Here is a 23274-nt window from a genome sequence, read left to right as displayed (position 1 = left end):
CATATTGGCTCCCATCAGCGTTCCCCTCCTGTCTGATCGCAGTGTCTGTGCCCTGCCGGAATCTGTTTCTCCCTAGGACCCAGAAGGCGCCTTCCTTGTGGGGGCAGGCTCTGGCTGCTTGCAGAAGGACCCAGTGTGCAGCCCGCACCAGTCCCAACATCAGCAGCAGCGGGGAAGGCAGGGGGAGAAGGGGGGCAGAGACAGGGTGGGAGGGGGGTACCGAGGCTCCCGTCGCCTGCTCTCTCGTCCCCCCCTTCCTTCCCTTCTCTGAGATGGTCTGATAGAAGCCCCTTCAGCAGCTGAGACCGCCTCCACTACCCTTCCTCGCAGGCTCCGGTTTTCTGCTGCTGCTACTACAAGGACCATTTTTTTTTTTTCCCTGCACAATGCAAGCTGTATAGATGGAGCCTGGCCCCTTCCTGCATTAGGCGGGGGTTGTGAGCATGTGAATTCACTGCGGAGAGAGAGAGAGAGAGAGAGACAATGTTGGTCGGGCAGCAGGAGAAGCCCTTCTGAACCATGATGAAGTCAGAGTCCCTCTCCTCTGGTACCAGCAGCGGCGGGGGCGGGGGTGGCAGCGTTGGCAGCCTGCGAAGTGCATCCCCCCACAGGAACGCCTACGAGGCCGGCATCCAGGCCCTCAAAGCCCCCAAGGGCGCCGACTCGGAGGATGCCAGGAAATCCCGCAGCAAGAAGTACGGCTCCAACGTCCATCGCATCAAGAACATGTTCCTGCAGATGGGCTCCACGGCACCCGGCGAGGGGGCTTGTGACCTGGCCAAGGCCAAGGAGAAGCCTGTCCGGCTGTCCTTGCCAAGGGCCAGTAGCCTGAACGAGAACGTGGACCACAGCGCCCTGCTGAAGCTGGGCACCAGCGTGTCGGAGAGGGTGAGCCGCTTTGACTCCAAGACGGACAAGCCGCTGTCCAAGCTCCAGGAGACGCGCATGATCTTCGAGAAGAACCTGCAGGAGAAGGAGAGCACCAACAGGATCTTCCTGAGGAAGGAGCGGGGTGGGTTCCAGGACCGCAAGCTGGACGTGGTGGTGAGGTTCAACGGCAGCACGGAGTCCCTGGACAAGCTGGAAACGGATGCCGTGTCGCCCACGGTCAGCCAACTCAGTGCGGTCTTCGAGAAGGCCGATCTGAGGAACAGCCTCCACAAGGCCCCTGGCAAAATTGTGGCCCTGAACTCCAAGCTCGTCAGCAAGAGGTCAAAGGTATTCCTGCAGGGTCAGGAGAAATCCAGAGGAGAAGGCTGGAGTGACGGGGACCGGGGAAGGCCTCAGGAGGACCAGAATGTGGAGAAGTGCCAAGGCCCACCTTTTGGTTGCCAAGCAAAAGTGACTGGGGGCTGGTTGAATGAGAGGGAGGCTGGTTGCCAACACAAGGTCCAGGAAGTGAGGAAGATCAAGCCAGTGGAGGTGGATGAGAGTGGGGACTCTGAACAGGAGGCTGGATCAGCTTCTCAGGCTGGAAAAAGGGTGACGGGCCAGGACAAAGTCACTGGAGCGGGTGGACGTAATTCTACCGCAGAGTGTGGCGGAGGGGGCGAGGTGATCCAGGCAGAGGTCACCGTGCATGCCACCTTGGAAAATGGGGAGAAGTTCCCAGAGATGCCCAACCGCCTGGCGGAGGACGATCTGGAGATGGGGAAGCAGGACAGAGAGGAAGAGGACCTGGGAGATGAATCTAGGAGAGAGGACTGCTCAGAGGCTGACCTGATAGACATCAGTGCCTACAGTGGGCTGGGGGAAGACTCGGGAGGGAGTGGGCTGGATGAGGACGAGGAGGCAGACGGTCTGTATGAGCCCGAATCCAGCTGCGTGGAGATTCCAGGCCTGTCGGACGAGGAAGAGACGGGTCCGAGCCGGAAGATTCATTTCAGCACAGCTCCGATCAAAGTAAGTCGAGGTTCTGTGTGTGCATGGCTCATCCCTCTCCCCTTGGCCCGGGCTACCTCCCACCAGGCCCTCTGCCTGTCCAGTCAGCCGTGGGTTCTTTGCAGCTTGCCGCTGTCACGGATGGGCCCAGATGTGCTTAGAACATCTGGCTTGCTGTGTGTCCTAGGCCATTCTGTTATCTTTTTCCAAGGCCTAGGTTGTTGGGGGGGGGGGGAGGAACGGGACTTTGTGTTATGCTGCAGGGATCAGCCATTTCAGCATGGGAGGAAATAAGGCACTGTGTCATCCGTGTTACACGCTTCCTGTTCTGCATTTGGGCAAAGAGCAGCAGCAGCAGCAGGCACCCTCCCCACCCCCCTCTTCCTCTCTGTGCAAAAAAAATCGCTTCTCCTGCTCTATCACAGAGCTGTTATCTGCTGGCCCTGCCACACACAGCCACAAGGCAAACAGACAGCACCCTGGAGCCTCTGCGGCAGGGCTGAACATCCTTCCCAGGGTATTGTAAGGCGGGGGGGGGGGGGGGGGGGGAGTGAGCCCCCCCCCACGCCCCTGTGCTGAGAGGAGAGACACTGGGATGAGGCGGTGGGGCCTTAGGCGTGAGCCCTGTTATCAGCTTTGTCGAGGACAGCTGTGTCGGGAGGGGGGGGAGTGAGCCCCCACCGCTGGATGATGGTCTCCCCCCCCCCCCCCCCCCCGTGCTGAGAGGAGAGGCACTGGGATGAGGCGGTGGGGCCTTAGGCGTGAGCCCTGCTACCAGCTTTGTCGAGGACAGCTGTGTCGGGAGGGGGGGGGGGGAAGGGAGGCAGATGGCAGATTAAAAGCCCCTATAATTCCGTCCCAGGGTGTCTGTCTGTCTGTCTGTCTGAGCGGGGTCTTTGTATGTGTGTATATGTGGGGCATTGTTTTGGTTCTCTCTCTGGTTCGGGTGCCATGGTAAGTGGGAGGGGTTGCCAGATGTTGGGTTGAAAGTGGAGGAGACGGTTTTTAAGGAGGGGGCAGGAGCATCCGGCTGATCACAGCTTCGTGCCCCAGCCTGGGCTGGATGACCTCCTGGGGGGCTCTGGGAAGGTGAATGGAGGTGGATTGTCTCTTCTGAGCCCCCGAGGTGCTCAGATATTGGGGTCAGGGGCTGGGCAGGATCACGTGTGATCTGAAACTTCAGCTGCCTAACTGGCATGGGGCAGAGCTCTGGTGAGCCCTACCCTTCTCTGGCATTGTAGGGAGGCACAGGTCAGAGTGAGCTGAAGGGGGGGTTGGGGGCCCTTCCTTGCCGGGGTAGCTGAATTTAGTGGTCTCTGTTAACTTTTAAGATTTTGGGTTTGCTAGCTTGCCTTGGCTTTGTAGGGAAGTTGTTAGTGTGAGTGGGTACGGAGGGGTTGAGTGAGGGGCATGGAGCTCTGCGAGGGAGTGCAAAGGATGCACGGGCATGGCGAGTGTGATGAGTGAGCGAGTGCTCGGGTGCTGTGTGAGGGCGGGGGGTAACACGATAGATGATAAAGTCCCATTGGCCCATCCAGTTTGCCCAGTTCCTACAGTTATGGAGTGGAGCTGAGCCAGTAATAGTGTAGGACGTCACTTATCGGGGGCGGAGAAGCTACGAGGGTCCTGGTACCCCCCCCTCCTATTATGGAAAGTAATCAGGAATATTTATATTGACCTCACGGGCCCCTCCCTTGTAGGCTCCCATGAGCTACCTGCACTGTGCTGTACTGTGTATAGTAGCACCCTGAGCCGAGCGTGTGGGATGCGGGAAGGAAACTCACTGGGCCGTTTATGCTGATTTAAGTCCGTTAACTTGTAGCGCGAAGATGCGTGAACGCTAGACATGCCCTGCAGCCAGAGATGCCGAGCATACAGCATTGATGACACTAAGCGGGAATAGATTGCCAAAGGAACACACACTGCATGGATAACACTGACAAGGGGCTGTGTTATTAAAGGAAGGCACACTGCATGGATAACGCTGACAAGGGGATGTGTTATTAAAGGAAGGCACACTGCATGGATAACGCTGACAAGGGGATGTGTTATTAAAGGAAGGCACACTGCATGGATAACACTGACAAGGGGCTGTGTTATTAAAGGAAGGCACACTGCATGGATAACGCTGACAAGGGGCTGTGTTATTAAAGGAAGGCACACTGCATGGATAACGCTGACAAGGGGCTGTGTTATTAAAGGAACGCACAGTGCATGGATAACACTGACAAGGGGCTGTGTTATTAAAGGAAGGCACACTGCATGGATAACACTGACAAGGGGCTGTGTTATTAAAGGAAGGCACACTGCATGGATAACACTGACAAGGGGCTGTGTTATTAAAGGAAGGCACAGTGCATGGATAACACTGACAAGGGGCTGTGTTATTAAAGGAAGGCACACTGCATGGATAACGCTGACAAGGGGCTGTGTTATTAAAGGAAGGCACACTGCATGGATAACGCTGACAAGGGGCTGCTTTATTACAGGAGGACACACTGCACCGATAACACTGAAAAGGTGCTAACGGGGCCCCTGCAAGGGGCGGACAAGCCAGGCCACCACTTGTGGTATTGCCGTGGGAGGAGGAGGCACTGAGAGAAAGGAGCAGTGCCCCTGTGCCTCTCCTCTCCTTTGACTCCTATGACCACGGGCTTCACTCACCTGCTCTTTGAACCGTGCAGGGCTCCGTGGATGCCCTCTGCCACGCAGCTCAGACAGATGGATGGTGATCCGCGTGGCCATGACCAGCAGAGGAGAGCACCACCACAGACTCAGGAGAAGCAGCTGGACAGATGTGACATCCCGGACCAGGGGACGTGGGGGCAGTGGGGAAAGAGCAGGGCAACTTTGGAGGCGGGCTGCTTCTGCCCTGCTGCACCAGGACGTTGTTTAGCCCAGGGAGGTAACCCTAAAATCCTTGCCATCTCTTCATCTGAGCATGAGCTTTGAGGCCCAGGCACGTGAGGGGCTACAGCCCTCAGGATGCGCGCATGAAGGAGGGTGGCTAGTGGTAGGGTTAGGGACCGAAGGAGCCACGTGGCAGCTAGGCGAGCAGTGTGAGGCTGCATGCCCAGATATGAAAGGTAACACCTGAGATGCTGGTTACCCTTGGGGAGCCTCAGCACAATAAGGGTCTGCGAGGGTCCCTGGGCACTGAGGTCTGGTCTGAGAGCCAGCCCATCCAGCCTCAGAAGGCAGCAAGCCTGGTGTTTAATCTGACAGTCCCTACCTCATGTCTTGCCCTGGGAAAGATTCGGGTCATAACCTGCTGTACGAACCTGGAAGCGGGAGGGAGTCCTGCTGTCTCGGAGCTGGATGGGTGCGTGAGCGAGAGAGAATGGGTAACCTTGGGATTGGACACTCAGTGAGAGGCTCCACGGTCCCGCCAGCTCGGGAAGCTCTAGGTGCAGCGCTGCGATAAGACAGAAAGAGAAAGCGGACGTAGATTTAATGTACATAAGGTAGGGCTGGAGTGTGCAGCTGGAGTGTGCAGCTGGAGTGTGCAGCTGGAGTGTGCAGCTGGAGTGTGCAGCTGGAGTGTGCAGCTGGAGTGTGCAGAGGTAAGAGAGGACAGAGGTGCCTTGCACCTCTGTCCTCTCTTACCTCTGCCTCGCACTGTGCTTCTGTAGCCATTCAGACTACCTGAACCCCGAAGGTACTTCCTCTTTTCTCCTTCTGGTTCAAGCTCAGTCAGAAACAGGGCTTGCATCCTGGCATCCCAGGGATTTTCTCCCTATCATAACGAGACGCTTCCACTGTTCCCTGTCCATGCATTGTCCCGACGGCCCTGAGGCCGGGAGCCGTGCACCAGAGCTCCTCCTGGAATCTCGGGCCCTAAATCCGGCCGCCAGGTGTGGCCTTTGACGATGACCGTGATTCCCCCCCCCACCCCAGGGGCTGTGAGCGCTGCCTCAGCAGCAGCCCCAGCTGACCTGACCAGGAATCGAACGCGGGACCCTTGGGGGCCGCTTCTCAGTTCGTCAGATGCGGGACCCATTTTTGGCACCGACTCCTTGGCTCCAGGGTCCCCCTTTTTGCTCTCACCACGTCTCCCTCCTAGGGTCTTGCAAATGTTAGGGGAGGAGGAGGAGGGGCTCTCTTGGAACGCCTTGGGATCTCGGGTGGCTTAACTGGCCCCATTGACTGCATCCAGGCCCAGGAGAGACTCTGGATCCTAGAAACAGAAAATCCAGCAGTAGAAATAAATAGCCAGGGCTTTGCTTGCTTTCTCCTCCCTCTCTTTTCCCATCCTGCCCTGTCTTTTTCTTCCTCCACGCTCTTCTCTGTGTATCTTCTACCTGCGTCTCTTCTTTCGGCTTTCCGTTCTCCCGGGGATGTGCCACAGCGAGAGAGTTTTCCCTGGAAGACTGCAGACCCGGTGGAATGGGGCAGTGTGGCCACTGCGCCTATCAATCCGCCGACGCTGGTGGGCGGAAGCGTCCTTGCCAGGGATCAACGTGTTCCCTTGTGGTGTGCAATGAACCGTGTGGCGTCCCAGGAAAAACTGCCAGGACCACCACGGGAGAGTCCCCTAGACCTCTGGGGGAAACTCTCTCTGGCCGGCCCTAGAATGAACGGCATGGCTTCTCCGAAGGCGACTGCGCATGGTTCCTCCAGCAGACCATTTCCACGCTGTGCATCCGCCCCTGACCCTCTGCGGGCAGTGGTCGGTGCCACCAGCTTTCTTCGGTGCCCTAACTTGGCCATTGGGGTGCTCTGCACTCTGACTGACTCGCTTACTAAGAAAGAAAGAGGAATGAGAGAGAGAGGGGGGAATGCAGGAACGTCAGAGGACCCTACTAGCTAGTACAGCCTTTAGAACAGCAGGTAGGCGAATGTCAGAGCCCGGCCTTCCCTCCAGTCACAGCAATAAATACAGTGAAGGAAAAACCTTTTCCCTTTTTTTTTTTTTTTTTTTACATAGAAAATCATAACCATTGTCTTGAATAAAGCAGGGCGAGCTATCTTGACTGAATAAACAGATTAAAATGTCATTCCTCGCATGACATGCATCGACAACAAATCGGACACAGAAGCAGAAAAGCAGTTCTCTGCGGTAGGGAGCCCGAAGCAGTGGCAAGGGTTCTCGTGCGCCTGGGACCCACGCGGAGGGCGATGGCCGGAGAGGGTCTGCGGGGGAGGCAGTAGGCAGCATGACAAAGTGGGCACACAAGGTCATTCTCCGTCCAGAGCACTTTGTCAGTGAGCTGTAGGCTGCCCTGTTGGTGCCTCTGCACACGCCACACCCCGGACCCTTCCGGCTGCTGGGCTCTCACCTGGACCCATCTGCACGAGTGGCAGGCGACGGAGTGTTTGCCCCTCCACGCCGCGCACCTCTTCACCTCTTTTTTTTTTTTTGTGACTCTTTATCTCCTAGGTCTTCAGCACTTACTCCAACGAAGAGTACGATCGGCGGAATGAGGACGTGGACCCCATGGCGGCTTCGGCGGAGTACGAGCTGGAGAAGCGGGTGGAGAGGCTCGAACTCTTCCCCGTGGAGCTGGAGAAAGGTCAGTGACCCGAGCAGGGGAGGCCGGGAGGCTGGGCGCTGCCCAGCCCCTTGCCTAATTGCCTGGAGGCCAGCGGGATGGAGAGATTGGACGGTGGGGGCAGGGTGGATCACCGCCCTTTAGAGATGTCCATCGTCAGCCCTGGTTACTCTGCGCCTTTCCAGCTCAAGCGTTGCTTAACCCCGTCCTTGTTCCTTCCAGCCTTATTCCCTTTCATTCACAACTTTTCACCACCACCATTTGGTGTTTTTCACGACATCATCCAGGGTAATTCCCTTCCTCATCTGAGCTCTCCTTGGATCTCACAAATGGGGAATGAATGCCGGGTTGTTTTTTTTGGGGGGGGGGGGGGGGAACAGTACAGAGTGGGAGTTGAGGTGAAAGGGCTGAAGTGCGTGGGGGTGAGTGGGTCGCGCGTGGCTGAAGCCTCTGACACGCAGGCCTCGTCCTGGCCGGCTACCTGTGACCCTGAACTCTTCTCTGCTCCAGATTCGGAGGGGCTGGGCATCAGTATTATTGGAATGGGTGCCGGCGCAGACATGGGCCTGGAGAAACTGGGAATCTTTGTGAAGACTGTGACCGAAGGCGGAGCCGCCCATCGAGATGGCAGGTACGGTGGGAAGGCGCACATTTCTGGTGGGAACTGGCGCTACTCGCCCCCCCTCCCCCTCCCCTTGCTTTGCTTTCCGTCTGCTTCCTGTCGCTGGGGTTACAAACCGGCTCCATTTTATCAGGGTAGGCCGAGCTGGTCCTTGTTTTAACACCACCCCTTACCCCATTGCATCTAGGGAGTTGTAGTTCCAATTTCAGGTTGACAGATGCACTGGCGTAAAACCAGGCCCAGCACAGCCTGGAACGTGTTACAAATGCTGCTGTCTGGATGCTGCTCTGTCTGCCTTCCTTGCATGTGATTATGAGGTACCTTGCATGGAGGAAGGTTAATTTTCTAAGGCATTTCTGCTTTACCTGCATAAATGGCCTCATGTAAAATTGCCCAGCTGATGGGCCTGCATGGCTCCTGTGCATGAACTCCCTCGCACGTTTGTGGGAGGAGTCTGGTCGGAGCTGGCGCTCACGCCCATCTTTTGTGGTTGTTTTGTTTTGTTTTTTTAAACAGTCCGTGCATACATTTTTGCCAGCAAAATTCCCCCTGCAAAGGGGCAGATGGGAGTTTTTGGTGGGATCATTTTCCAGGCATGCTGAGGGAGCACCAGATCTGCCCACCTGGTCTCAGGCTTCCCCTAGACGGGTAATGCAGCTGGCCACCAAAACTTCAGGCCCCCCCCCCCAGTCTCTGAGAGGTCCCCCATTCTCTGACCTCTAAGGGGAAAACAGGAATCCTCCCCTCTCCTACAGATCTGCCTGTGGGCTCCCCAACTGCAAATCCAGCCCTGGGCTTCCCCTCCCACCGCATCTGAAGATCCCCTGTGCTTACCCCAGGCTTTCTTGGTTTGTGATACCGGTTTTGTTTCCCCCACCAAATCTGGGAGGCCTTTCCATGCATCCACCACCTCCCCAGTGCCTCAGATTACGACCCTTGACCCCTGGAAAAAAGCTGCTTCTTGTGCACTGTTTATACCTTTTAGTTATTTGAGAAGACAATTTTTACGTGGGTAAACCTGTATTTACCTACATAAAACGGTCTTTAGAAATTGGCACTTCCCCTGAGTGCGGCTGAAAGCACACAAGCTGTTTGACACTTTGTTCTTTTACCTGCGAGAAACACGAGGCGGGGGCTGAGGGGATACAGAGGGGGGAGGAAACATTCTCATGGTGATTTTAATTTTGGACTCTCGTGTGCCTTCCGGTGCAGGCTGTGCAGCCGCTGGAAAACAGGTAGAGAAGGCTGCGGGTACTTTTGTAGCCACGGTGCGCATGCCACTGCGTTTTCCCAGGGGAAGCTCTGCGGTGACCCGGGGTTTCCCTGGCACTCTGAGACTGTCCCTCTGTCGTGTCCCTCCTCTGGGTTTGGAAGCCCTGAATAGTGTCTTTGCTGGATGTGTGTGTGTGTGTGTCACGTGCGGCCTGATGGTTGCGTGCAGGGACCTTCTGTGTGTTCATGCTTGCTGTTAAACGCCAGAGGCAGGAAGCTGATGACAACTGGAAACGGAGCCCTGAGCGGGATTAATTATGCAAACAGGAACAGTGGATCTGACAGGAAGCTGTCAGCTGCTGGCCACAGGAGACGGGGGTGGGGGCACTTTACTGGAGCTGGGATCTCAGGGCCACATTTAGAGGGGGTGATGAGAGAGGCCACAGCCTGTGCAGCACAGACCATAAGCAGGGGCCGCTCAGCGATATCTGGATGGATTTTTTTTTTGTCTGCTTGTTCCCATTCTTGAATATTATATCATTTCATTAATATTCATGATAGAAGGGCTGTGGAGGCTCTCAATCCTGGTCTGGCCTGAAGAGCCCAATCCATAGCTGCTCTGTTTACATTCTAAAATCCTATAGAAACCGCCCTCCCAGGAGCTCACAGCCACACCAGCTGCCTGCAGCCTGCCTTCTCCTCCTGAGTTTCAGAGGCGAAAAAAAAGTTCAAATAGAGCTAGGGAGAGCATACGCCAAGGGAGGGAGACTGCCCCAGCCACCTCCCTCCACTCCTACCCCTTCTCTCCTTAGTGCTGGGAGAATCCCCCCGAGCACACCCCTACTCCCTTTCTGGCCTCGGTGCTGGCTGACTCCCACAAGCACGTTCCTCCACTCCTACCCCACTGTTATCGGTGGGAGATGCCCCCAAACACGCCCTTCCACTCCTACCCTTCTCTTTTTTTCGTGCCATAGGCTGCAGCGTCTCCTACATTATAGCTTCCGCCCTCCCCGCTAGCTGCAAGCAGCACTGCCAGCTCAGGAACCGAAATGAACTGCTTCACAGCCTCAACAGCTGCTTCTCCATCTCCCGCTGCTGATTGGTTTATTATGCTCACCAGAAGCAGTCAGGAGGGAGCATTGGAGGGGTGAGGGGAGTAAGGGGAGAGAGGGAAGTGGGTACAGTGGAGAGGGAGAGGAGGAGTGCAAGGGGAGGAAGGTTGCATCAAAGTCTGCTCTTGGCATGATTTTGGCTAGTTATGGCTCTGAGAAGAGCAAGGGAGGAAGGGGAGTGGGGAACAAGGCGAGCAAGAGGAGAGGGCAATGGTAGAAAAAGGTTGGCAACAGAGAGAGAGAGGTGGTGAGGGGGATGCACGAGGGGAGATGAAAGCATTTTGTCAGAAGGGGGGAGAGTGCAGGAAGGGGGGAGAGTGGTTGCACAGGGAGGGGAGAGGAGGGAGGAAGAGAACAGGAAGGTGGAGGTGTGGGAGGGAGATTTTCTGCTGCTCTTCCACGCCCTCTCCTCTGATCCCTGGAGCGTGTGCTGCTGCAGGCATGGCACACGCGCAGCAGCTCGGTCCCTGCTGCCGCCACTGTTGGACGCATTCTGAGGACAGCGGGAGAGGCTGAGCAGGGCGCAGCAGCTCCTCTTCTCAAGGCTGTGGCCCGGCAGCAGCAGCGCCCTCGGTTAGAGCTGGATGGCCTGGTGGTGGGGACAGGTTGGGATAGGCCGAAGAGGAATCCTTGTGGGGGCTGGAGAGGCAGTCCTGGGGCTGAGGAAGGGAGAGAGGGGCAGAGGGAAAGGAGTCGGGGAGACAAGGAACAGGGAGGGCATCTTTGAGGGCTGAGGAGAAGAGGCAGGGGGAGGTGAGATGGTCATGGGGAGGTAGGAATAAGAAAATGGTGAAGATATTGAGGGAGAAGGAGAGGCGGGGAATAAGTGAACAAGCAGTGATAGAGGAAGGAGGCAGGGAAGAGAGGTGGAGAGAGACAAATGAGAAGGAGGAGAGAGGCAGAGAAGAAAACACAGAAAACCAGCTCATGAGGTAAACGGAGCGCTGAGGGAAGGGGCAGATGCAGAAAACATTTATTTTTAAATTACATCTCAGATTGTGACTTTTGAACATTCAAATGATTATTTTTCAGGTGCTTTAATCCTCCTTTTTGGGGAAGTAGGGCGGCAGGGCATTGTACAGGTTCTCGGGAGAAGAAGGGAGCGTCCTCAGCTCCTGGCTTTCATCTCCCCTGTCGAGGCTCAGATTCTGGCCAGGACTCAAACCCGTGTCCTGCGGTGCTGCCCTGTACCGGGGACAATGAAAGGGCACATTCTGACCAGCAGCTCGGGGGGGACAAAACCCAAGGCAGAGGCCGGCTGGGAGGGAGGGTGGAGAGAGATTGTGGGCAGAGGGGCGGTAAGTGGGGGAGAGGGAGAGGGAGATGGAGGGGTAGGACTGGGTGGAAAGAAGAGGAAGCGCATGGCCTGGCCTGGCCCATCCTCTGCGGTTGGAGGAAACCGGCGCGCTGGAACCTCAGGCGGAGGGAAGGATGCAAAAAGCTCTCGGGCAGGGAGAGATACAAAGAAGAGAGGTTGAAATGGGGAACTTATCACGGGCTTCATATCCTTTGCTGCGGCCCTTGTGACAGTGGTGCAGCATGGTAAGGCCTGTCCTGCCTGCAGGACAGGCAGGAGGCTGCTCCGTGTGGGTGGGCAAGGTGCCTAGGATGGACTGATTCAATTTGTCGTCCCTCCATGGCTTAATTCACCCCCCTTTTGGCCACCTTAATCATTGCTTTAGGCACACCCCTCCATTCCTACCCCTCTATTTTCCTAGAGCTACCCCTCCACTCCTACCCATCTTAATGCTAGGAGACACATCCACTCCTATACCTTTCTTCTTATTGTTGGGAGACATAATGGCCCACCCCTTCACTCGAATTCCTTCCAATAGATATTTGGTTAGAGCTAGATTATCCCCAATTTTAAAATAAGCCATAAAAACAAGGCTATTCAAACAAACCTTTAATGGCTGACTTCCTGAATTTTGTTCTATTACAACTTGACTTGCGGATTTTTGGGTTCATTATTTATATTCACGTGTGAGCTTGTCGTGTTACATGTTAATTTTGCATATTTCTTGTTGACTTTCCACATTTTTATTCAAACCCTGATGTATACAAATCAAGCTGCAGTTAAAACGTAGAAACTTCTGAAAGTCAATGCAGTTTCCCTTCTCCTTTTCACCCTTAAAACAAACATCCAAGGTGAAACGGCGATAATGAATAAACTGATCACAGAACTCGCCAACCAGCCAACCCTTTCCCAAGAGAGAGCTGAAATGTCGCCTGTGTATGAGGAACGCGGTTAAAAGGCTTTCTAAATTCAGAGCATTAACGAGAAAAGGAAGAAGAGAATACTTCATTCCATCATCGGTATTCCTCCGGTACGGCTTCAAGATCGGTATCCCAAATTCGACAGAAGATTGCATAAGCTTCAGGGCATTTTGAAAGAGCAGATCGATATTCCAGGGAGACCAGGTCGGCCAGCCTATTGGATCGGTTCAAAGAACTGGGTGGAAAGTGCTTCAGCCACTTTCTTGCCACCAAAAGGGCTTTAGCCAAACTTGGCTTATGATATTTGCCCATAAGAACATGTGGGTCAAGATAATTTAATATACAGAATTCAGAAGACAGCATAATAGCTTTCCCAGAAACCACTGACGTTTCATGTGCTACAGTTTTCCCAAAAAGACTGGATTTTTGGACAACCCCATAAACTAGGGTCATGAGATAGATTTGCATACAATGGAGGCAATGAATGCAAATCTCTCGCTAATAAATATTCATTGTGAATATCCTGAAAACCCGACTGGCTAGGTGTGTCCCGAGGACTGGGTTGAGAATCGCTACCATAAACAAGGAAACAACTTTTGGCTCCAAGCTTTAGGCAGGCTTCAGAAGCACTGATCCCCTGTAATACCCCTCACCTCTAGTCTGAAGTGCCTCTGGGATCAGGTTGCATCCCGGAACAATGCTGAACCTGAGCCCTTTTATAGAGCCTCCCAGCTAGACTTCCTGTGACCCGCACAGGTGACATCACATCCTGCCTAGTATAAAGGAAGCTCAGAGCCACCTTCCTGTGCCTTCACACCAGGTCTCCTGCCTGCTCTGTAGTGCGAGTTCCTGCCCTGTTCCTGGTTTTGTTCCTGTGAATTCCTGCCCTGCCTTGTTCCAGCCTTGCCCGCTTCTGTCTCTCCTGTTGGTTTTCTCCTCCTGGCCTGATTTCTCATTGCTTTGATCTCAGCCTGGACCTTGACTTTGCTTTGCTCTCCGTCTTCCTCAGCCCAGCCACTGACTTTGCTTCCTCTATCAGGCCTGGAAAGCCCTGCCGGTCACCAGAACCTGTGGACTCAACTCAAAGGGGTCGTAGCTGGTCAGGCAAAAGATCTCATCTTGTGGCGTCTCAGCTGCTCCTGTTAAGGCCTGTCTTGTGCACACACAAGATAGGTAGTATCAACTTAACAGCAGTCCAAGGGTTCACTACTACCCCCACATCGTGACATCCCTATTTGTTTTGCAAGACCTTAAAATCTACATTGCTAGACATTTTTAAAACAGAAGTACCACAATGAGACACATAACCTTAATCTTACTTAATGGGCCTGATTTTAAAAAGCAGTTACACATTTAAAATTGGGTTTTACACGTGTAAATGCACTTTATCCGTGTAAGTGGGCTTTTGAAAATTGCTACAATCTAGACCATTGAATTGTCCATAGGATATTCACACGTAAGTGCACTTTACACGCATACATGTTTTTTTTTAAAATTGCTACAATCGTATGTTACATTTACACGTGCAACCCCTTTTAAAATTTCCTCCATAATGTGCAGTGCAATGTTATGCCCAAACTTCAGACAACACAGATATATCGCAGTGCAAGATTTTGCATTAAGGAAAAACTTTCAAAGACCGGTAGTAGAATCCATGCCTAGCTCAAAAAAAGTCCACCAAGGAAATGAGTTGAGGGGGAACAGCTGCCCAATCAGATCTTTAGAATACAGTGGAGACAGAATGATGCAATAGCAAATAATAATTCAGTCTGTTTTCCTTAAGTTAATAGGCAAAAGACTGCAAAGATATAGTGATAGGTATTACAAGTTCACCAAAGGTTTCACTACCTCTCTCTTTTAACAGTTTTTAAGTGGGATACAACTGTGCAGGCAAAAACATTGGATTGCCCATAATTGGCAAACAAACAAGGGAGAAACTGGAGTAGAGTGTGAAAGATACTTTGGAAAGAATTGGCAGGTTCTCCGAACAGTAGCTACTAGAGTATGTGATAGAATTTCTGAGCCAAGTTTAATAGCTTCTGTATGCAAAAAGTATTTCAGAGACAATGGATGAACAGTTTGCCTCTCAAGGTCTAAATCTACGTCCAAATGCAAAGCCACCATCCAGTCTCTTACAGAATGCAATAAACAGGCGCTGCTGTAGACTTTAAATCTTAAGCCCCCTGCCTCAGCAGGCAATTGCAGTCTTCTTTAGGGGTCTTTTTCAGACCCCTAAAGAAATCTATCGCATAGTTGGTTGAGAAGTCTTTCATCCTTGGCCTTTAAAAGAATAAGTAACAACTGAAATGCATACAACAGTTTGGCAAAAGTTCTATTTTAATTAAGGCTGTTCTTCCCTTAATGGACAGAGGAGAAAGCATTCAACTACAGTGCTTACGTTCAAACTCCTTAACCACAAGTGGAAGGTTTTGAGAAGATATAACCCCTTGGGGGATTTTACCTAAATATTTAATTGCCTTATATGCCCAAGTCAATGCAAAATCAGCCCAAGTTTCAGTCAAATTTCCCCCAATATCCAAGGCCTCAGATTTGTCCAGATTGAGCTTAAACCCCCAAAATTAACCATAGCCACACAGCCACTGAAGAGCTGTGGGGAGAGATTTTGTGGCCTCTGATAGCAATCTGAAAATCCTAAAGTTTTAACAATTGTATCACCAATAGGGATACCCCAGATTTCTTGCTCTTCCAATTTACAAATCAGAGGTTGTAAGAATAAAATAAAAGAGATAAAGGGCATCCCTGTTGTATCTCTCAGAAGAAAGACATCCATTAACTGAAAGTTTTGCTGTGGGATAAGAATATAGAACTTTAATAAAATTGAATATTTTCCCCTGAAATCCCTTTCCATGTAATGTAAAAAATATAAAAGGTCAGGAAACCCTGTAAAATTCCTTCTCCACCTCTAGTCTTACAAACATCGGATCAGACACAGGTTTAGACTTATTAAAGCAGCTTTCAAATAGTCGCAACTAATTCCCTATCATTAATCCTCGAATGCCTACCCATTACAAACCTTACTTGCAATTTAGAAATAAAAACAGAGTAGTATTCCAATCTATTGGCTATAACTTTTGCATAGCTTTTGATAATCTTGTTTCAGTAAGATATTCGGCAGGTTTGCTCATGTCTCGGTTCGGCTTCAGAATAACAGCGATGATAGCTTCTCGTAGAGAGTCTGGCATTAATTTTTGCTTTGCATTTTCCACATAAATACATCGTAAAGGATCTACCACTAGATCCTAGAAAATTTTATACAAATCAGAGTTGAAACCATCCGGACCTGGAGATTTCAAGGAAGGAAGGCATTCCAAGTTTGTAGTTGAGAGAGAGATAGTCATGACATTATCAGTCCTTCCTTAATTGCACATCATCTAGTTATGATAAAAAAGAAATCCTGGAATATTTCAGTTTTTTCTTGGAGAAGAGAAAGTATCTCCCCTAGAGTCTTTTAATAACAGGGATGAACTTAGAACTGCTCTGTGTTTTAACCAATCTGACCAACAACTTCTCAGCTCTTTTTTCCTATATAGGAAAAAACCTATGTTTCACAAACTGCAAGGCAAATTGTACCTTCAGATGTATTAAATTATTCAATAACCTCTGTGTTTTAAGAAGGTCTTTCTCACAGAGTCTGAATTGCATCTGGTTAAATGTATTTTCACCAAGTTTAGTTGGGACTCCTAAGTGTAAGAACATAAGAAATTGCCATACTGGGTCAGACCAAGGGTCCATCAAGCCCAGCATCCTGTTTCCAAAGTGGCCAATCCAGGCTATAAGTACCTGGTAAGTACCCAAAAGTATCCCATGCTACTGATGCCTGTAATAGCAGTGGCTATTTCTTAAATCAACTTGATTAATAGCAGTTAATGGACTTCTCCTCCTTTTTTAAAACCCAGCAACACTAACTGCACTAACCACATCCTTTGGCAAACAAATTCCAGAGCTTAATTGTGCATTGAGTGAAAAAGAACTTTCTCCAATTAGCTTTAAATGTGCTACTTGCTAACTTCATGGAGTGCCCCCTAGTCCTTCTATTATCCGAAAGATTAAATAACTGATTCACATTTACCTGTTCTGTAGATAACCGTTTTTATAGTAAATGAGAAAACTAATCATTTCTACTCTGAGCACTGATTTTGCTGTACCCAAATATAGAATTTGCATAACACTATGTTGATCATTATACCTAGCATAATTCCCCCATTTACCTTAAACCTCTTAAATTCTTCAGGGTCAATTTTCAGAGTTTAGGCTCCTAACTTTTGACGTTAGGCTCCTAAATTGACCCTTTTTGAAAATTTACTAAGGCTGAGTCCCTAAATTTAGACTCCTAGTTTCATTAAGCTCTTAAATTTAGTGCCTAAAAAGTGGATGGCTATGGGGGCAGAGTTAGATTGGGGAAACAGAGTTAGGAGCTTAGCACTGATTTTCAGAACTTAGACACCTAACTCAGGAACCCAAATCTAGGCAAATAAATAGCAGGCTCCTAAATGTATGTGAATTTTCAGCTGAAAATGTAGGCACATAAATTTGGCTGAAAATAGGTTACTAATTTAGGACCCTAATTTAGAAGCCTGCATTTTGGAGCTCAGCTTTATTTGAATATCGGCCCCTTCATTATTATAAAGCCACAAGGGCATTCTCCAAAGTTTATCATCCTCCTAGAGAGTCCCGATTCTGTAGAACACAGCACTGGAGCATGATCTGAACTAACCATAGCTTCTGCAATGGCTTGGCAAACCCAGAAAATAGCCCCAAAATATAGTCTATTCTGGATTGGGTACTGGGGCCCTAGAAATCCCAGTAAAATCTCGGTTCATAGGATTCAGAAGTCTCCAAACATCTAACACATTCAATTACTTGCAGAAAAAAAGAAATCCTCTTATCTGTGCTCATGGGCTTTGCTCTTGAACTGGGAGATTTATCCAAATTGGGATCCATTACACAGTTGAAATCTCCACCCATAATAATGGGGGAGTGACCCAAGAAAGTAATGACCAATATCAGCCGCACACAGAAATCTTGCAGGTAAGTGCTGGGCGTGGAAGCAGAAGCTAAAACGACCCATTTCCCATGGAATGTCCCAATAATTCCAAGTCAAAGAACATTTCTGAGTTTCAAAATGGCTACCCTGCTACTTCTTGTAGTACAGGAGGAGAAAAACCCTTGAGAAACCCATTTTTGTTTCAGTTTTGTAAGCCCTGAATCATGGTATTTTAAGCTTTGCCAAATGAGAGAGAATCTTTTCCCTTTCTAGGTGTATGAAACCGTGCTACATTGCAGGTAACATGTCTAAGGTGGGTCACCATATCTAATTAACCAATGAAGATGTAATAGACCTGGGGCCAATAAAACCTGCAAGCAGCGCAGGCATCTGAGTTGAAAAATCACCAAAGGTACAAGGTGAGAACACAAGACACGAAATAAAACACAGTTCTCTCTCAGAAATTCCCAGACTTTCCCCCAAACAATCCCTCCCACTCCCTCCCCCTAGAAAAGCATTCATTCAACGAATAACCCCGGAAACCGCCATCCAACTCCATGCAACCATTTTAGAAATACTCAATATAATTTCTTCGGAACGATCAGGGGATCACTTAAGAAGCATTTATTTATTTAAAGTTTTTCTATACCGGCATTCGCGATGAATATCGCATCATGTCGGTTTACAATTAACAAGTGGAGAGGGAACAAAAAAAGATAATAAATAATAATGATAATAATAATAATAATAATAGTAAACATTAAACAAGTGAAGGCTAAGGGTTGCAGTTACAATAAAACAAGGGAGTTATACAACTTGGAACAGAGAAAAGAAGCTAGGGTTTTAACAGAGAGAACATATATGCCAATAACGGCATTTGTAGCATTAATGAATTACCCTGTTGAGGTGGAGTTATTAATTACCATGTTAAGCGACTAGTTAATGATGAATTGGGGTTCAGTTTAGGTCTGGAAAGGCTTTCATAAATAGCCACGTTTTGAGTCTTTTCCTAAATGTAGGAAGGCAACCCCCCAATCCAAAATGCCTGAACGAAAGGAACGTTTAACCCAGTCCTAAACTGCATGTAAACATCTAGATGTTTAAGATAATTCTGGTTTGTTGGAAAAGCAAAGCAAAAACTATAAATCATCAGCCAGGATTGCTTAGGATGGACTTCAGAAACTATTGAGCGCCATCTCTTTAAACGTGCAGAATATTGTAGAACAAACACAATCTTTTTCTTGAACAAATCGGATCAGAGTGATAAGAATTCTCAACATTTCTAGGAGGCCTTGTTGGAGAAGTCCTGGAATAGCAGTGCTTTTCTTGTTGCGCCAACCAAAGCTGTGTTTCCAGTAAGCCCTGCAGGATCAGCGGTTTCTGAGTATAATTTAACAAACAGGCAACTGATTACCACCCTAGGCTGTTTTTGCTTCGCGCATTTTCTGCCCTGTCTATGAGCTTGCTCCCTTCTAAATTCAGGGAGTTGCAGCTGACTCAGAGACCACACTCCTAAAATTGAGATTAACTCAGAATCTGGTGTAGATTCTGCAGTCCCCCACATCGGAGTTTGTTTTTCTTTGATCTGTTCTCAAAGTTATCTAACAGACCATTACAGTATCACCATAAGACAGTCGAAATAACTAACTAATCCATAAAATAAATCTAATTAAAAAACCATGTGATGCATTCAACTGCATGTGATGCATTGAACGACTATCAGATCCATGATGTTTTAGCTCCAGGTGTCACTCTTCAAAATCTGTAAATCACTCTTTCCAAAACAATCTCTGTCTATCATAAAAGTAAGAACGGTGTGCTGAGACATGATCGGGACTGAGTGGCCAGGGCAATAAAGTGCACCCAGCCTAACGCACAGGTTTACACGTAGTTGGACGCGTGATTTGGAGTTGGTAGACTAGCACTCAATTCAGTAAGGAGATTAGCGAGCCCAAACAAATGCATAGCCGATAGCACCCATCACATGTAAATTCCATGTAGATGAGGCTATTAGCTATTACCCCCCAATGCAAAAAATCATTGGGCACCCAACGTTCACTTAACATGGCAAATTTAACTCTAGGCCCAGAAATGGAGTAAAGTCAATCCGCAAGTCAAGGCCTCATGAGAAATTTAAAAATATGGTCCTCTCTGATTCCTCCTACTTAGTATTGTTATGACAAATTTATTGCTTGCAATGTTGAAAAATAGATGTATATTGGCTTGATTTAAAAAAAAAATAATTCTTCTGGATGCACAATTTAGACGCCCATAGCATGAGGCGCTTAGCTATGGGCATCTCCGCAACCTTGGCAAAATCGGCCAGAAGAAGCGGGATAAAAATGGACACGTTGACCGCCTGTTGCAATTGTGGACGTCCAATGCAGTTGAGCGCTAGGGACACACAATTCTCCCTAGCGCGCTCATTTTTACACATCCCTTCTTTTAAATACTGCATCAAGGGCCCAGAAGATTAGGCTGCTTGTACATTAGGAAAACGGGTGCTCAATACAAGCGCCAATTTCCAACACGCATCTTATTGCACTGACCCCTGAGTTTGGAGAGATACGCACCTGACGTCTTCAAAAAAGGAAAAGGGCATGGAATAGGGGACAGCCAGCTGGAGGAAAGTTGGCACTATCTGCAGGCGAATTGATGACGCAGAAGGCAACGGGTTGAGTTGTAGCCGCACTACAACAGGATTGTAGATTGTGGAATATAAAAACGTTGAATGAATTGATTGAATGAATGAATTTTGATGAGATCCATGCTCACTTGAGCTCTTTGACTGCAGCTTTAACAGATGTGGGCAAATGAGTGGAAGCGATTGAGCGCAGAGACTCAGCAGGGGAGGATGAGGTCATTGAACTGAAAAGGCAACTATTAACTTTGCGGAAACAACAGACAGAAATGGCTGACAAGTTACTTGTGCTATGCATTGTTTTATTTCGTAACCATTTTGACTGTGTGAAGAAAGGCGGCATATTAAGGCAACTAAACTAAGACTCCCCCATGCCTACCCCCTCCACTGCTCCCCCTCTCTCTCCTCAGTGCTGGGAGGTTGCCCCGCACACCTCCCCTCTACTTCTACCCCTCTTTGTCTGTAGCATTAGGATGTGCACCCCCCCCCCCAACACACCCCTTCACTCTTACACCTTTTTCTTCTTCTTGCTGGGAGACTCCTCCCCTCGTCGGGCACACCCCTTCACTCTTACACCTTTTTCTTCTTGCTGGGAGACTTCTCCCCTTGTCAGGCACACCCCTTCACCGGCTGGGCTCTTGGTACCAGGAGGTGTGCACTCTGTTCCAGCTCTGTGGTAAACTTACAAGAAATACCCTGAGTTTTTTCCGAGATGTCTGCACTGGCTGAATCCCAAGCCCCATGCAGGGAGGAATGCGGATCTGTGGTGCAATCTGTCTGTTTATGCACAGAGGAATGGGCGGCAGAAAAAAGGGGAGGTGATATCACCCCGTCTAGGTCCCTGGTGAGACCTCACTTGGAATTCTGTGTACAATTCTGGAGACCTCACCTTCAAAAGGATATAAACAGGATGGAGTCGGTCCAGAAGGTGGCTACTAAAATGGTCAGAGGTCTTCAACTAAAGCCTAGGAGGACAGACTTAAAGATCTAACCAAGTATACCCTGGAGGAAGGGCGAGACAGGGGAGATATGATAGAGACATTTGAATATCTCAAAGGTTTGCATGCACAGGAGGCGAGCCTCTTTCACTGGAAAGGAGGCTCTAGAAAAAGGGGGTCTTTAAATCAGGACGAAAGGAGGTCGACTCAGGAGTAACCTTAGGAATTATTTCTTTACAGAGAAAGTGCTGGATGCATGGAACGGCCTCCCGGTGGAGGTGCTGGAGGAAACGGTATCTGAATACAAGAGAGCATGGGATAAATGCAGGGGATCTCTGAGGGAGTGGGAGGGATTGTAAAGCTGAATTAGTTGGTGTGGATAGGCAGACTAGAGAGGCTCTATGATCTTTTTCTGCCATCAGGTTTCTGTGGTCTGTGCATGTGCAGTGTATGTAACAGTCCAGTCTGTGAGAGGGGGGTGCACAGCCTTTCACTTCAGGCTTCCTGTTGAGCACTTTGAGTGTTACATAACCACATCTGGTTTCTCAGTGCCCTTCCTTCTCGCGAGGGGGGGGGCTCCGACAGATGCCGCTTGTCACGTGCCTCGCTTGCTCCCAAACCAATGGGAGGGGAAAAAACCCCCTGTGGGTGGAGGGCATGAGATTACAGTGTGGACAAATGCAAGGTCCATCCAAAAGAGCAATTACAGCAGTAAGGAAAAGGAAGTGACATTACTCCTCTCTTACAATTATTTGTTATGGCCTCATCGGGATTCCTGGGGAGAGTCACCAGACACCAGAGAGGTGCAAATGAAGTGCGGCAAGGTTTTGTGAGAGGGGAGGCAGAACCTGAAGCGACTGTGGAAAGGGAGATTAAAGGGAGGACTGGAGAACAGGCTATAATTAAAGAGAGCCCTATATAGATTTTTAGGAAGGGTGGCTGGAGACGAGCGGAATGTGTAGAACCAGGAGGCGCTGCTAGGCTAGAGCTAAGAATACATTAATTTTACAGTCATGGGAAACCTCTGTATGGTTCAGATGGCAAGAAACGGCTTTAATCTACTCTTTTGATCTTAACTGAAGCTGTTCCATTGAGGTTTTTTTAAAACTGAATTGGACCTGTTCCTGACGGCTGTTAATACCGATAGAGGCGGATACGAAGGGCGGAACTGACCCTGGGGGAACAGGACCACTTGCAAAATGGTTCAATATGCTGGACAGGGACTTTTATATAGTTTCAAAACTGTGCCTTTCTGTAGCCTTTGCATTCAGTTTTAGGAAGCGCCGTGCTCGTTAGTGTGCAGTGGTCGGTGACTGCTCCCAGCCACGCAGAGAGGACTCAGTAGAGCGATGGAGCTGGAAGCTCCTCTCCCAGTTGATGAAGGGTTCCCAGGGACTCTCGTGTTGGGGGCTGGGGGAGGTCTGACATTGCTTATCCACTGAGGCGGTGATAATAAGAGAACAAGTCTGTTTTGGATTAAACCCTCCCTCCCCCCCCCCCCCCCAAAGCTTTTAGGGGGTCTGTGGTGCCTCCGCTGTCCTGTGCCGCTCTCACTTTTTTTTTTTTTTTTTATTCCCGGTTGTGTTTCAGGATCCAGGTTAACGATCTGATTGTGGAGGTCGATGGGACCAGCCTGGTGGGAGTCACGCAGAGCTTCGCGGCGTCGGTGCTGAGGAATACCAAAGGCCGTGTCCAGTAAGAGGGGGAACAGCGCTTACCCTTTAGACTGGTAGGGTGTGGTGGTGGTGGTGAGGGGAGCAGCTTACGTTTCCTAAATATATGCACCAAGGCTTTCTGAATTACACACCAGTGCACCCCAAAACAGTCTCCTGATCTTCTCCTTTCCCTTTCCTCCTCCTCTTCCATTCCCCCCTTTCTTCTTTCTCTTCCTCGTCCTCCCTCTCTTTCTCTAGCTGGTAGTGTAAGAGGGTCATTGGCGTACTGTGCTCACTGTATGACCTGTGGCAAATGACTTAACCCCCCTGCACTCGGATAGAGCTTGTAAACTGTTTTGGGTAGGGACAGTGTATTGATTTTACTTAGAAATCAGTTTTCAATGGACTTGGGTACCTGGAGAGTGAGAGAGAGAAAGAGAGTGCGAGAGAGAGAGAGTGTGAGAGAGAGCGCCTCTGGAGAGGCATCTATACCACTGTA

At 49.8% G+C, this 23274-nt stretch overlaps 1 protein-coding gene across 1 annotated transcript in view; it reads left to right on the top strand.

Moving 5' to 3' along the window:
- The first annotated feature begins 201 nt into the window (after window positions 1-201).
- Window positions 202-23274, top strand: part of PPP1R9B (protein phosphatase 1 regulatory subunit 9B) — a 48549-nt gene continuing 25476 nt past the window's right edge. Inside the window, exons 1-4 of the mRNA XM_029572939.1 lie at window positions 202-1902; window positions 7262-7394; window positions 7884-8004; window positions 22711-22815. Coding sequence (XP_029428799.1) covers window positions 520-1902; window positions 7262-7394; window positions 7884-8004; window positions 22711-22815 — 1742 coding nt within the window. The 5' untranslated portion in view covers window positions 202-519. The remainder of the gene's footprint in view (window positions 1903-7261; window positions 7395-7883; window positions 8005-22710; window positions 22816-23274) is intronic.

This window comes from Rhinatrema bivittatum, chromosome 12 (assembly GCF_901001135.1).
Source record: "Rhinatrema bivittatum chromosome 12, aRhiBiv1.1, whole genome shotgun sequence".
NCBI lineage: Eukaryota > Metazoa > Chordata > Amphibia > Gymnophiona > Rhinatrematidae > Rhinatrema > Rhinatrema bivittatum.
The sequence above is the reverse complement of the archived record's forward strand: the minus strand, read 5'-3'. Positions and strand labels throughout refer to the sequence as shown.